At 38.1% G+C, this 13,790-nt stretch overlaps 1 protein-coding gene across 1 annotated transcript in view; it reads right to left on the bottom strand.

Annotated features, from left to right (window-relative positions):
• Positions 1 to 947: 947 nt before the first annotated feature.
• Frk (fyn related Src family tyrosine kinase) overlaps positions 948 to 13,790 on the bottom strand; it is a 104,922-nt gene continuing 92,079 nt past the window's right edge. The window contains exons 6-8 of the mRNA XM_027402136.2: positions 6,314 to 6,495; positions 4,074 to 4,239; positions 948 to 3,694 (exon numbers count right to left, since the gene is read on the bottom strand). Of these exons, the coding sequence (XP_027257937.1) occupies positions 3,483 to 3,694; positions 4,074 to 4,239; positions 6,314 to 6,495 (560 nt within the window). The 3' untranslated portion in view covers positions 948 to 3,482. The remainder of the gene's footprint in view (positions 3,695 to 4,073; positions 4,240 to 6,313; positions 6,496 to 13,790) is intronic.

Genomic DNA, 13,790 nt, shown 5'->3' with positions numbered 1-13,790 from the left:
TCAAATTAAAAATAAAAATATTAAAAATCTAAGAAAAAAACAAATACTGTATATTCAACTGTATCAAGAAAAACATGCTTTGGGGTACAGCATGTGCTTGACATGGACCACCCCCTGGGTCCTGCTTCCTCCCTGAAATCATAACTGGGTTACAGTTAAGGTTTTCAAGGAATTATTTACTTATACAACTAGAGTCAAAAGAGTTAGTGTTTCTCATGGTACCCTAGATCCACGTGACTATCACAAAGAAATGTATGTAGTAACTGTGATTGCAGTGGTATCTCCCTGCATGTGTCTTCACCAGTATCTGTTCAGGCTGCCCATTCATATAACATGGTTATACATTCCTGATCACTGTGGATTTGACTTTGTGCTGGAAGACAAAATACTGAGCTCAGAACAACAGCTAGGACTCCACTCTGTGCCTCCTTGACCTTGAATAATTTAACCTATTTTCTTCCTTGTGTTCTTAAAAGGAGGCTTAATGGAATTTTGAATTTTTCTATCACAAAACATCTTAAGGTTTTTGTCAAATATGATTTGAAATACCACATAAAATGATGTACTCACAACCCTCACTACCACCTCCAAATAACTGGATTACATAAATAAAACATTACATGAAAAGTGCTTGGCTACAATTTATGGGAGGCAACTTCAACAAAAGCTGGGTCATTGTGGGAAACTCAACCTATCTTTTTCCTGATCCTTTTATTCTATACAGGGAGCGAAATTTATGTCAGTTTAAAAAAAAATCTATTACTGCTTCTCATAACTGAATCCATTATTTTTCTCCATGATCCATCAGGGTGAAAACAGGAATAATAGATTGCTTTGACAGAACCTTGAACATAAATGTCCCCAAGAATCAAACACAGTGAGTTAAACAAGTTTCACACGATATTAAAACAGGAAAGTATAGCCGCTTTATGTTTCAAAACCAGATCTTACTACAAATTTATTATTATCAGTTACCACAAAAAAGTACATAGCATTTGAGTTTGCACAATGAAATGGGAATTTTTCCATTCACTTATACATAAGCCCCAAGCATAATCTGTCCTGAAGAGATTAACTCAGTAAAAGGAGTCCTCTTATTATTATTATTTTAACCAACTCATTGGTGAAAATCTTCTCCTTGGTTAGATTAGACTAAATAACTTGAAATGAATAATTGAAGGTACTCCATGTTCTTCATCTGATTAAAATATTAATGCTTTTATCTCTTAGTGTTTCCATAGATTTTAGCTCCACATGATCCAGATTAAAGTCTTCAGAAACCAGGAACGCTAGAGATGATAAATGAATGCATTCCTGTACATAGATTAATTCCATCAGTAAATTTATCTGAAATGGTTTTGTTAATGGACACATATACATCAACTAATCCCTAATTTCATTTGAATAAACAGCTTGTCTTGGAGAAGTTCATATCCCCAGATTCAGGGCAGACTTTCCTATAGCCAATCAACACACAGCATTCACATTCCCTGTACTGTCTGTTGTCCAGACTTGGGCACAGGACTTGTGTTTGCCACCTGCTTCCCCAAAAAAATGAGAATGTTTTTAGGAAGCTTAGGATAATACCTAAGGGTGAAGCAATTTTTCTCTTGTTGTATAAAAGAGAACAAGGGGCTTCAGTTACTACTGATGTCCATCTGTTGCCACAGGAATACAGACAGTGCTTGTGATAAATTGTAAGGTTTGATAGGATTTGAGTCTTAAGTAGTGTGATGGCTAGCTACACTCAACCACTTGACACAGCCCAGAATCACCTGGAAAGAGAACCTCATTGATGAATTGTCTGCATTGGATTGGCACATCTGTAGAGAATTGTCTTAATTAAGTTAATTGATCTGGGAAGATCCAATCCATTGTGTGACACACTATTCCCTAGGCAAAGGTTCTAAGAGTATAGAAACTGACCTGAGCACAAGTAAGCAAGCCATACATGTGTGTACTTACTTCTCTCTTCCCTTAAACTGTGGATATGATGTAACCAGCTGCTTCAAGCCCTTGTCACTGTGACTTCCTGCAGTGACGGACTGACCTTGAGTGGAAAGATAAAATAAACACTTTCTCCTCTAAGTTGCCTTTTGTAAAAACTTTTTCCATGGCAACAGAAAAGCAACTAGGACAGTGACATCACCAAACTGCTAATGTTAGTCTCTGGTGGCTTGCCCCATAGTTTCTAGTTAAAAGAATCGTATTTTTAGTGGTTTTTTTTTCTAATTGCCAGCACATTTTTGTGACCATCTAGATATTGTCTTCTCACTTTAAAAAGGATGAAAGGTAAGCTTGGTAGACCCTGTTTCCTTTTGGTATATCCATTCAGTGCTGTGCATTAGAAGGTCTTGGTATAGATAGATCTGACTTTGACATCACTTTGGAGAATTCTTGTTAGCCATCCAATGAGGCAGAATATTTGATACACTCATTGACTAACAAAAATTTCTTATCAATGTTAGAAAAAAATTTAAGATACTAAAAGGCTTCCTGTCTTAACAGACAAAAGCTTCAGTTCATAACCAAGTTCAAACATTATCCCAAGTCTCCAGAGCTAAAGCTTGGCCTATTTTGTAGGCAATTTAAAACTGGCCTGTGTGCCAAAGGAACTTTTTATTAATACTTAGGAAGTGGCAGCAATCCTCTGGCGCTCCTCTAGCTTCCCTAAACCACGTTAATACCTATTTCTCAGATCGGGTGAGAAATATGATGGTTCCCTTATATTCCCAAACATAACCGTTCATCAGTCTTGCAACCTGATTCCTGACATTAAGAAATTAAAGCTCATGTAGATGATTCTCTGATGACACACACTGAGGTATAGAAAAACACCATCATTTCCTCCTACAGAACAAGAAAGATTTGAATTCTTTTTCTCAACAGCTGCTTCATTTTCTTATGCATAGGGAAAATATGTGCAATTACTTCAAGTACAATCAAGTCATTTAACATGGCTTTGCCATCATTGTAGTTACAGGATATTTTAAAAGAGAGGAAAAAAATCTCAAAGCACAGGTCCCGCTGTGCGGCAGAGCAATCAAATTCCTTCATAATAACAGCCTTATGGGATTCAGCAATTTGAGGAATAATGAATAACCAGTCTAATCAGTAAACAGGAAAAATGCTACAACAGTTACTGAGTAAAAGCTGTCATCTGTTGATTCTCTTGATGGGCATTTCCAACAATAAATAGAAATACGAGTAGCTCTTAAAAGGAAAAATAACTTCATTTAGTGTGTTTGATTGTACCAGGCAGTGAGAAAATGATATATCATCTTAGACTGTCCTGCAGTGCTCCCTAGCCAACAAAATACACAGATAATGTTTTTTAATATATAATACACAGTAAGTTCACCCTACCACCTGAATATGTCAAAATAAACTGATTTCACAGTTGGTTTACAAGACTGTATTTCTGGACTGATGATTTTGATTTTTTTCACATCTTCATTGTATTTCTTCTTTTTCTTTGGTGTTCAATTTATGAAATTATTTGTATCTGAATATGAGGAGTCTGTTTCAAAGTAGTCTTCAAGTTTACAGTGCAGGGTCTCAAATGGTGGCCGTAGCTTCGGCTCTGCATTCCAGCACTCCAGCATGATGCTGTAAAATTGCTGTGGACAGTTAGATGGTTGTGGGAGCCTGTAGTTTTGACTCAACACCTGAATTACTTGAGCACCTGTCATACCTAAGACACATAGAATAGAACAAAAAAATGAAAAATTAGAGTCTTGAATTAATAGGCATCAAACTCTGCATTAAAAGTCAAGTTCTTCCCTTGATAAAGCCATGAGATCTGCCATCCACTTCCCAGGATGTACACATTAAACTAAAACCTGCAGAGAGTAATGTCTATAAGACTGCAATCCAAGAGCGAAGGAGAAGAAAGCAATAAACCACCTCATTAATGCAAATTATCATCATCAAATTTTATCTATCAAGCTCCTCCAGGAGCATGGTATGGTCAGCCTCATAACTCTGCCCTCTAAGTCTTGGCAAAGCAGTTAAAGTCACATCTAAGCAAGTGACCTGCAGCGGAAAGGGCCACTTCCAAATTAATCACTCACCACTGTAAGGCATTTTGCCGTAAGTAATGATTTCATAGAGAAGGATTCCAAAAGACCACACATCTGACTTAATGCTGAATTTATTAGTACGAATGGCTTCGGGCGCAGTCCACTTCACTGGCAGCTTTATTTCGTGTTTAGATTCATAGATGTCTTCATTATCTACCTGTTAATGCATCAAGGATCCAAGCCAAGTTAGTGATTTGTTGTGCTGCCCTCGTTTATTTGTAATTTATTTCACAAAAAAACTTAGAAAGAAATATTCAATTTGAGCTTAGATAAATTTCTATTACAATATCAAATATTATGAACTGGACATATAAAATTGGAAGAACCAGTGAGAAGTCATTAGCAAGATGTTTCTTGAGAAGTTAACTGTGTGCAAATAATAGCCCTGGAAGGGGCATCAATCTATTGCTTGCAGGAGAATTTGTGATAACTTGGATTTACACCAATCCTTTACAGACTTAAAAATAAAAGAAGGAGGAGGAGATAGAAGAAGGAAGAAGAAAGGAGAAGGAGAAAAAGAAGAGGAGGAGAAAGAAGGAAAGTAGGAAGGGAGAAAAGGGGAGGATGTCTGGTTTTATTTGCTATTGGTATTGAAGAGCTCCTAATATTAAGGCTAGAGAGATGGCTCAGCAGTTAAGAGCATTTGCTGCTCTTGAAGAGAACCCAGGCTATACAACAGCTCACAAACATCTGTAACTCCAGCTCCAGAGGATCTAGGGCTCTCTGGCTTCTACAGACACTGTAGAAGCAGGGTGAAAGATGCATATACATAAAGTAAAATAAATAAACCTCTTATAAAAGGTTAGCATTGATTATCCTTAAAACCACATGCTAATACCAAAAAGCAGTATCTAAAAAATTTAAATTAATTTATCAACATAGTGTATTTTGAGTTAATTTCTAAAGAAGTAAAGGTGATATGTTATGTAAAGAGAATCTTTATCTGTTGTGTATCATTTCTACAATCGTATTTTTAGTGGATGATGTGGAATTCTAACATCAGATTTAAACACCTTCTATGGTGCTTTATTATTTGTGGCTTTGGATTGATGTCACAAAGTGGGGTGAATTTGGGCAAAGTGAAACCTCAGTGGTTCAATTTTGGAAAGATGGATCATTGGACAAACTACTTTCAGGCAAGCATGACCCCAGCACCAACATAAAAACCAGGTGATGTGGTACATGCCTGTAACCCCTATGCTAAAAGTGAGGAGGGAGGTGGGTCCTGGAAATTTGCTGGCCAGTCAATCTAGTCAAAATGATAACTACAGGTTCCACGAGAAACCTTACACCAAAAAAATAAGGTACATCCCAGTTGGTCACAATAGGTTTGGAGAGAAATGAGAGAGAGAGAGAGAGAGAGAGAGAGAGAGAGAGAGAGAGAGAGAGAGAGAGAAACTACTTGGAACATGAAGTTGGGTGGGTTGAGAGAGGGAGACAGAGATCTGGAACAATTTGGGGGAGTGGATGAATATGATCAAGATACAGTATATGAAATCCTCAAAGAGTTAAAGAAAACATTTTATTAGTAATTTGGAGAAATGATTGAAGAAGAGATCTCAATGCCAACTTCTGGCCTCTACATGTACTCAAACAGACAAGAGCACACGTACACACATATATAAAACACTAACATGCACATATATATACAAACACACGCAACGTTTACAAGTGCCACAGAATCATGGTAACATTGCCCCAGTGTATTGTCAAGTGAGCAAAGGTAGATACAGTCTATTGCTTTCTGTAGAAGATATGTAAAAGTAAATGGGTGCTGCTGGTAGCATTTGAAAAATAGGCTATAAGTTCAACCACAAACTTAATTATCTATTTATTAATCTACCTGATCACTGTTTTCCTTGGTTGTCCCACCCTTTGATGAAGAAATAGAAATAGAAAGATACACTTTCTGTAAGGTCCTAGACTACTTACTTTTATCGATGGACCATAGGTAAATAACATGGCTGTTTTATTTGTTTGCTTTGTATATGTAGCTTTGTTACTCTCGTTGCAGCTATTGTTTGGAAATAAGGGTCTCACTGAAATTCAAAGTCTGACCTTGAACCCAAAATCCTCTTGCCACACCCTCTTGAGTATTGGGCTTCTGAGAGTTTTGTATCACACTGAGCTGAGAAATACAGTTTTAAATAATAATCATGAACTTGATGGTCTATTAACCTGTTTGGTTTTTAACCTACTATAGGAACTAATTAAAACAAAAGTAAATCTACCTTAAAAACTCTTGCAAGTCCAAAATCTGCTACTTTGTAGATATTATGTTCACCAACAAGAACATTTCTTGCAGCCAGATCCCTGTGGATGTAGTTCTGGGACTCCAGGTAGGCCATTCCAGAGGCCACCTGTGCTGCCATGTCTACCTGTTGAGTCAGATGGATTTTTGTTCCACCATCATCTAAATGAAAAGAGAAAGGAGAGATTATTTTAGAAAACATTGAACTATGAAAGTGAATTCTGAGAATTCTGATAATCATATGTGATATGACACCAATCTACCAGAACATCACTAATTTGCTTCTTCATTTGGGAGCTTCTGCTTTTTTACAAAGCATTTCCACGATAGAGAGATGGCTCAGTGAATGAGACCCTGAATTTTAGATACCTAGTACTTCTATAAAAAGATCTGGTCATGGTGGCACACTCCTGTAATTCCAAAGCTGGGAGGCAGAGACAGGAAGACCCCGGAGCTTGTTGGCTAGCCCATCTCATCAATGAGTGAGCTCCAGACTCAGTGACTCTGACTCAAACAATAAAATGGAGAGTTATTGAGGAAAGCACTCAATATTGACCTCTGCCCTACACACACGCTATACATAAACACTCATTTTTTTTAACAGGAAAACAAACTGCATTGTTTGCTTTACTCATTGAACTGATGAAGTGGCAATGATCTACCTAAGCCAAAGAAAAGTTTTTACTATTTCAGCATATTTTTCTTAAAAATTAGATCACTGGTAAATTCCAAGGGTGTATCATTTAAAAAATGTGTACATCATATTCATACCCACATACATAATGCCTTTTTAATTTCCCTCCTTATCTTGCTATTCTCAGAAGAGGTTGTGCATCTCTCCAGATACAGACACACCTTAAATAGACAGAAAGTTGCCTGGTGCTCATTCTATATAACTAGCTGTAGAGCTTTACATAGCAGAATAAGCTTGCTCATTAGAAGAAGGGGCCAGTGCTGTCTTTGGAAACTCTGAGTGGAAGAGGCCAGTCCTATCTTTGGAAACCCTGAAACTCTGAAATTTCCTAAGTCATCCTCGGGATAAACTACTATACTTTTGATAAACTACTATCTTCAGACATCCAGAAAACTGGGGTTATTTCTCAAAAGCACCAACTCCTGTTCTCTTTGCCTTCCTAAATCAAACATTATTTCATATAGTTACCTTGACTTGTAGTCATTTGGCTTAAACATAAGCCCCAACTACATAGAAAGCTATAACACAGGAGATGAGAAGATTAATATGAAACCAGTGGATCGGGTTTGATGTCAGGGCTACTCTTCATATTGCTTTGTAACTTTGAGCAAAATAGTTAATATCCCTGTGCCTCAGTCTCTTCATCTACATAGTTATAGCAGTAATTATCTCAAAGTATCCTATGTTAAAGTCGAATCAAATGAATTAACGCATGTAAAGTACTTAATATGATGTCAGGTACCTAAGAAGACCCAATAGATCCTAGATGTTAATATTATCATCACACCTGTGGGAAAGGGAAGCAATTTTAATTGTCCAGTGATATATGTGAATTATCCATGTGGAGTTGGCTGAAAGAAGACAAGCCTGTGGGTCTGGAGCTCAGGGGTTGCAACTAAATGTACAAATGTAATGGTTGTGACAATGATTGGGAACATGTATGTTAGATTCCTAGAAAGAAACACATTCCATGAAAACATCAACACCAAGGGTCTGCAGAGAAAAGTGAACCTACAAGAAAACTGCGAAGAATTAAGCAGAATCATGAAAGACAATGATCTTATAACAAGTCAAAGGTGTTTATAGAAAACTGCCATCACAGTCAAATTAGATAAACAGACTCAGTAAAATAAAGACTAAAAGGAAAGGAGGAGTTATTGATGAGCATGGTAGCAGGAAGGACAGTTCTACCAGTGATGGTGCATAGGGGCTGAGAAGGCTGTGGAGATAACCAGATGAAACAGCAAATTCCAAAATGCTTGTCTAAAAACTGGCCTGCCGTTCAGTTCAGTGGCAATGCTCCTGTCTAGCAGAACACAGAGTTGAATCTTCAACCAGGGAGAAAATAAGGAGGCAAAAAGGTTCTGCTAAATGCTCAACCAAGAGAAAATAATTACTGTAAAATGCAGGACAGTGGGGGTTATGGTTGCTAGAATATTCAGACATTTCTGGGATGCCTGCTATATTCAAATTCTTTGGGAGATACCTACAGGGTTTCTTACTTATTCTTGTTATAACTACATGCTAAGTTACTATGTATGATTTATATGCTCTCTGCATTTTAGTGACTTTTCCAATAAAAGGGAAAATAAATGGAATTAAGAAAGAAATAAATTTGAAAGAGTTAAATATCATGAGCATTTATAGATTATATGCATATGTGTGACATATACATATACATGTAGACACAAACACTCACACAAGTCATGAGACAAAACCATTATTATGTTACTGATGGTTCACCAATCATTTAATTCCATATTTCTTTTCATTCAGGGTACACACACAGAAAATCACATTTAAGTTGGGCCACCTTGCTAGTTTGTAGCAAGAGTGCATGTGCAGACATCAGCAAGATCTTCGGTTTGGGTCCTTAAATCTCCCTCAACTCTGAAACTACAGGGATAAATTTCATAATGTAGCATCACACAGTGGGAAAAGTCTAAATCCTCATGTCGCCACTCAGAGAAAAACACCTAAAGAACAATTTATCCGTATCAAAAATGGTTATCTTAGTGTGTGAAGTCACAAAAGCCTTAAATTGTATGTTATATTAACTTCAATACTCAGTTAAAAACAAAATGTTACCATGAAGATTCAATAAAGCTCAGCTTGGAGCATAATGGCAAAGCATCCCTGTCCTGATGTCCACAACAGCCTGCCTTTTGATATCAAATCCACTCAATAAGGAAAAACAGGTACAGGGAATAGGAGAAGCTGATGAATATCCATTATGTAATGGAAGTGCTAGAATGGCTCCCACTGATCCTTGCTTCTTAGTCATCACCCCTTCCCTTCAGCTGGGCTGGACCCAGTTACACTTTTAACTGATGCAATATAGGAAAATCAAAGGCACAAAAACTCCAAGGTTAAGTAGCAAAAGGCTGTGTCTTTGTCTTACTGATGGTCACTTCTCTCTTGCTTTCTCACTTGCTCACACTACTGTAACAAGCTGCCAAATTATGAGCTGTCCTGTGTGACAGAGGGTAGGACAACCTCTCATCAAAACCCAGCAAGGAACTAACTTCCTCAACTCAACGGCCCAAGACGAGCCAGCCCCTGACAATGACAGGAACTGGTTTGGAAATAGATGTGTCTCTGCTAGAATTTCGAGACAATTTTGGCAAACACTGACACCTTAGCCAGACTCCTGACTTATGAAACCCAGTAAGCCACAACTGCATGCCTGATTGTCTTCATTAGGGGGTCATTGCTATGTGATGACAAAAACATCATGACCAAAAGCAACATGGGAGAGGAAAGGGTTTACTTCACTCACAGTTCCACATAAGACATCATCAAAAGCAGTGAGGGCAGGAACTCACACAGGGCAGGAACCTGGAGGCTGATGCAGAGGCCATGGAGGGTGCTGCTTGCTTCCCATGCCTTGCTCAGCCTGCTTTCTTATAGAACCCAGGCCCACAAGCCCAGAGATGAAATCTCCCACAATGGGCTAGCTCCTCCCCTATTAAACATGAGTTAAGAAAATGCCCTATAGGCTGACTTACAGTCCAATCTTATGGAGGAATTTTCCTGACTGAGGTTTCCTCGTCTCAGATGACTTTAGCTTGTGTCAAGTTGACACAAAACTAGCTAGCACACTGACCACAGCAAGTAGCATAGTAAATGCTTGCAAGACAACAACAGACAACTAATGCGGGCTAAGAAAACAGTATCAATGCTATCCATAGCATTAAAGCAGAAATCATGGTCCCAGACATTCCCTTTAAATGAGCTATTAACCTTCCCACGCCTGTTTCTTGAACTGTAAACTAAGAATATTTGACTCATAAGACGTTAAAAAAAATGAGTTAAGTTCGTGTATGTAATTTGGATAAACAGCTGACACATAGAAAGTACTGCAGCATTTCTTTTTTAAGAAATAAGGTATGTGCCCTCTCCTCTTGTCACCTCATGTACATGGCTTTCAGTAAATCACCTATTGAGTGCACAGACCAATATACGAACTGCTCTTTACTATTACTTCTGCTTCACAGGGCTTCCGACTACCCATAGGAAGAGGCTGTAGAACAGACATTCTAACCCAGGCGGGGCTGAGGCTGCAATGTTATGATCTCGAAAGCTGTTCTGTGCTGCCCACCTAAACATGCCTTGCCTGTGACTCTAACCACACAAGTAGAGGAGGACAGAGGCTTCTGAAGATCAACAGTTATGCACTCCTCTTGACTGAAGGGGACAGAGGTGACAATAATGCACCTGCCTACTTGGGTCCACTTCAGCAAACTGTGAGTGAAAATCATGAACCATGCATTGGAACCCAACCTATGAAAACAGAAAATGTTTGTTACCTCAAGGGGTACATAGGTGTCTGATATGTGTTAGATTTTTTTGTAAGTATTTATTGAGAAAAATGAAGCTCAACAAACTAAATAAAATACAGATATCTACCTCCTTTAAGTTTGAGTAAGATGTTACTAGTATATATATATATATATAATATATATATATATATATATATATATCCACATATTTTGCTATATTCCCTGGATTACCTGAAATACGCAGGTTTTCTTAAAAGGATTTATTAAAGAGCCATTAAGTCATCCATTAAGTATTTTGCTCCCCAAAACTGAATGTAACATTTTTCAGAAATCTGACATGTGAAGATTTCTTTCACAAATATTAACTATGTGCATATACTTGTTTTCACATGTCACCTAAATGCTTGCAGTCAAACATTGGAAAGAACATCCAAGCTCACATCGATACTATCCTGTTTGTCATATTAAACTGTCTAGCTCCAGTATATAAGGAAACCTGCATAACTTAGAATATGCTCAAAAATAACTTCAGTAGAAGGCAATACAGAGCTACTATCCATCATATCTTCTTTTTTTTCACAGCCTGTATAAATGTCCATGATTGTTTAAGGCTTCTGCTACTTGGGCTGAGTGAAAGTGAGACCTCTTGTTCCCTGAGTTCTTATCAGTAGAGCAATTCTGCTGCTCACACTTGAAACCAGAAATCTGCCTCCCCCATCTTCCACTTTGGTGCCATTGAGAGGCACTGTCATGCACGAGACATGCTATCACTTTATCATAGTGAGAATGTGTAGTCTACAGCCTCCCCTCCCTTTGATCAAACACACAAGTTAAGAGTGAGAGAGTCCCTGTGTTCAGAGATTTTTGATCCAAGTAAAAAGTGGAGTTTGGAAATACATTCTTCTACAAAGGTGATTTCCTCCTTTACATGGTGATGATCGTTTTTCTCGAATGAAGATGCAATCATGCCGTTTCTCTCCCATAAAAGCATTTAAACCATGCTTCCTTCTTTGATTTCTTTCATCACTATATTTATTAAGCTATCTGATTGGCATGAAATTTGGTACGTTAAGGTATTCTTTTCCTCACAAAGTATATTTAATCAAAATAGTATATACGTAAAAAAATCACTAAGATATATATATATATGTATATATATACATATATATATATATATGTCATCAAATATCCTCATTGCTAAAGTATTTTAATGGGCTTCTCCATTTTCGAAGAGCATTACTACCAAAACAAATTCAGCTAAGATTAGAGACTACAAAGATAGAATAAAAAATATGTATGTTCTTTTAAATATGCACTACACTGTAATCCTATTACAGAGGGCATGGAAAGTTTTCACCAACGAGTGCAATACAGGAAGACTGGCTAGTATACTTTGCTATTCTGAAGCACTCACTGGCCTAAGAATCACCTAAGGTCACAGGACTCCCACAACTACCATGCATCAAAACTAGAGTAGAGTTCACAAACCTGCAGCAGTTTTTATCCTCAGAAGGAAATCTATTACATGCTATCACTAAAGAGTATTTCGGCTCATCAAGAGTAGCAGAATTCTCTCAAGGTTACTTAATTGAGTTTTTAACCTCTTTATTGGTAAAGACTTAGATGTAATAAATATACATACATTACTCCTCCTATCTGCAAAATATCTTTGAACTTGAAGGCCTTAGTAAATTTGCCCCTGGTGGCCTAATCTGGAAGACAAAGTTCATAGCCCTGAGTAAACTATGGTAACAGGCCTAAGAAATCCTTGAAGTCTGAATTTTCAATGTACGAACTAGAGTTTTTCCAGCTGGTGCCTCAGTCTCAAAACTAGCTGACCAAGCTCATTAGTTTATGGATGCTTCAACTATTCAGTCAGTCCATGTATTAGTAAACACAGCTCTGTGCATCAGACATTGCTCTAACACTGAAAGGAAGACAGCTTCCAGTCCTTGGGAGGTTGCATTATATTGGAGGGAAGAGGAACACAAAAAACCAAGACAGAGATTAAATTTCAGGGTCTGGACTTGGCGAGTCAAGGCCTGGCTTAGATGGAAATGTCTGTGCAGACTTCCAGAAACTGAGAAGCAAGCACAGGCTAGTCCTATCCACTGAAGAAAAATGCAGAATCCTGTGCACCTTCCTCATGGAGCAATGTCCACCCACACTGGAACCCAGACTTCAGCCCTGGCCACTTAAGGGTCACAGAGAGCCTGGTGAGCCTCCCCCAGTTAGCAACACATCCTGTCACAGCCCCAGCCCCTACCACCTGAGAATCATCACAAGACTTGCATACCTCCCACAAGTAGCACCACCCACTCCCACTGTGACCCTAGCCACTGCCACCTAAGGACCAGCTGCATAACAGTGCAAGCCTTCCATAGACTCCCAAGTATCTGCAGCAAGTCCCTGCTATTTCTCTGGAAGGTCTGTTGTTTGCTATGCTCAGAAGCTGCAGCCTGCTCTAGCTGAGCTAAGACTACTTCTGATACCTCACTTGCACTTCAACACCTGAGTGGCCCTGGGATTGAATCTCAAGTACCAATCAGATGTCCCATAACTTGACAAGTTTGGATAATAGCAAACAGGGATTTAAACAGCCACTCAACAAAAATGGAACAAATATGCTTACCAGAAAACACTACCAATATGTAAATGTTGAAGTGGATACACACACAATATTTAGTTATTTTATGAGAGCCACACCTAATAATAATTCTCTTTTTTTACTTAAAAATCCTTGCTTTCATGCTTAATGAATACCAAGATGCCACTCAAAGGAGTAAAACAGAAGTAGTATTTGTAGGCTCCAATATAATCACCTGAATACATTTGCCATGTTGCAAATTGCAATAAAATATTCAAGCTGGAAAAAAAACATTACCCATAGCCTAACTCTGGATACCTAGGTGCTACCACAAAATAGATCGTGAGAAACCAACACAATATTTCTCCTCCAAAAATTAGTACTACCATGGTCA

The sequence above is a fragment of the Cricetulus griseus genome, chromosome 2 (genome assembly GCF_003668045.3).
Source record: "Cricetulus griseus strain 17A/GY chromosome 2, alternate assembly CriGri-PICRH-1.0, whole genome shotgun sequence".
In the NCBI taxonomy this organism is placed as follows: domain Eukaryota; kingdom Metazoa; phylum Chordata; class Mammalia; order Rodentia; family Cricetidae; genus Cricetulus; species Cricetulus griseus.
This window is presented reverse-complemented; position numbering and strand designations above follow the sequence as displayed.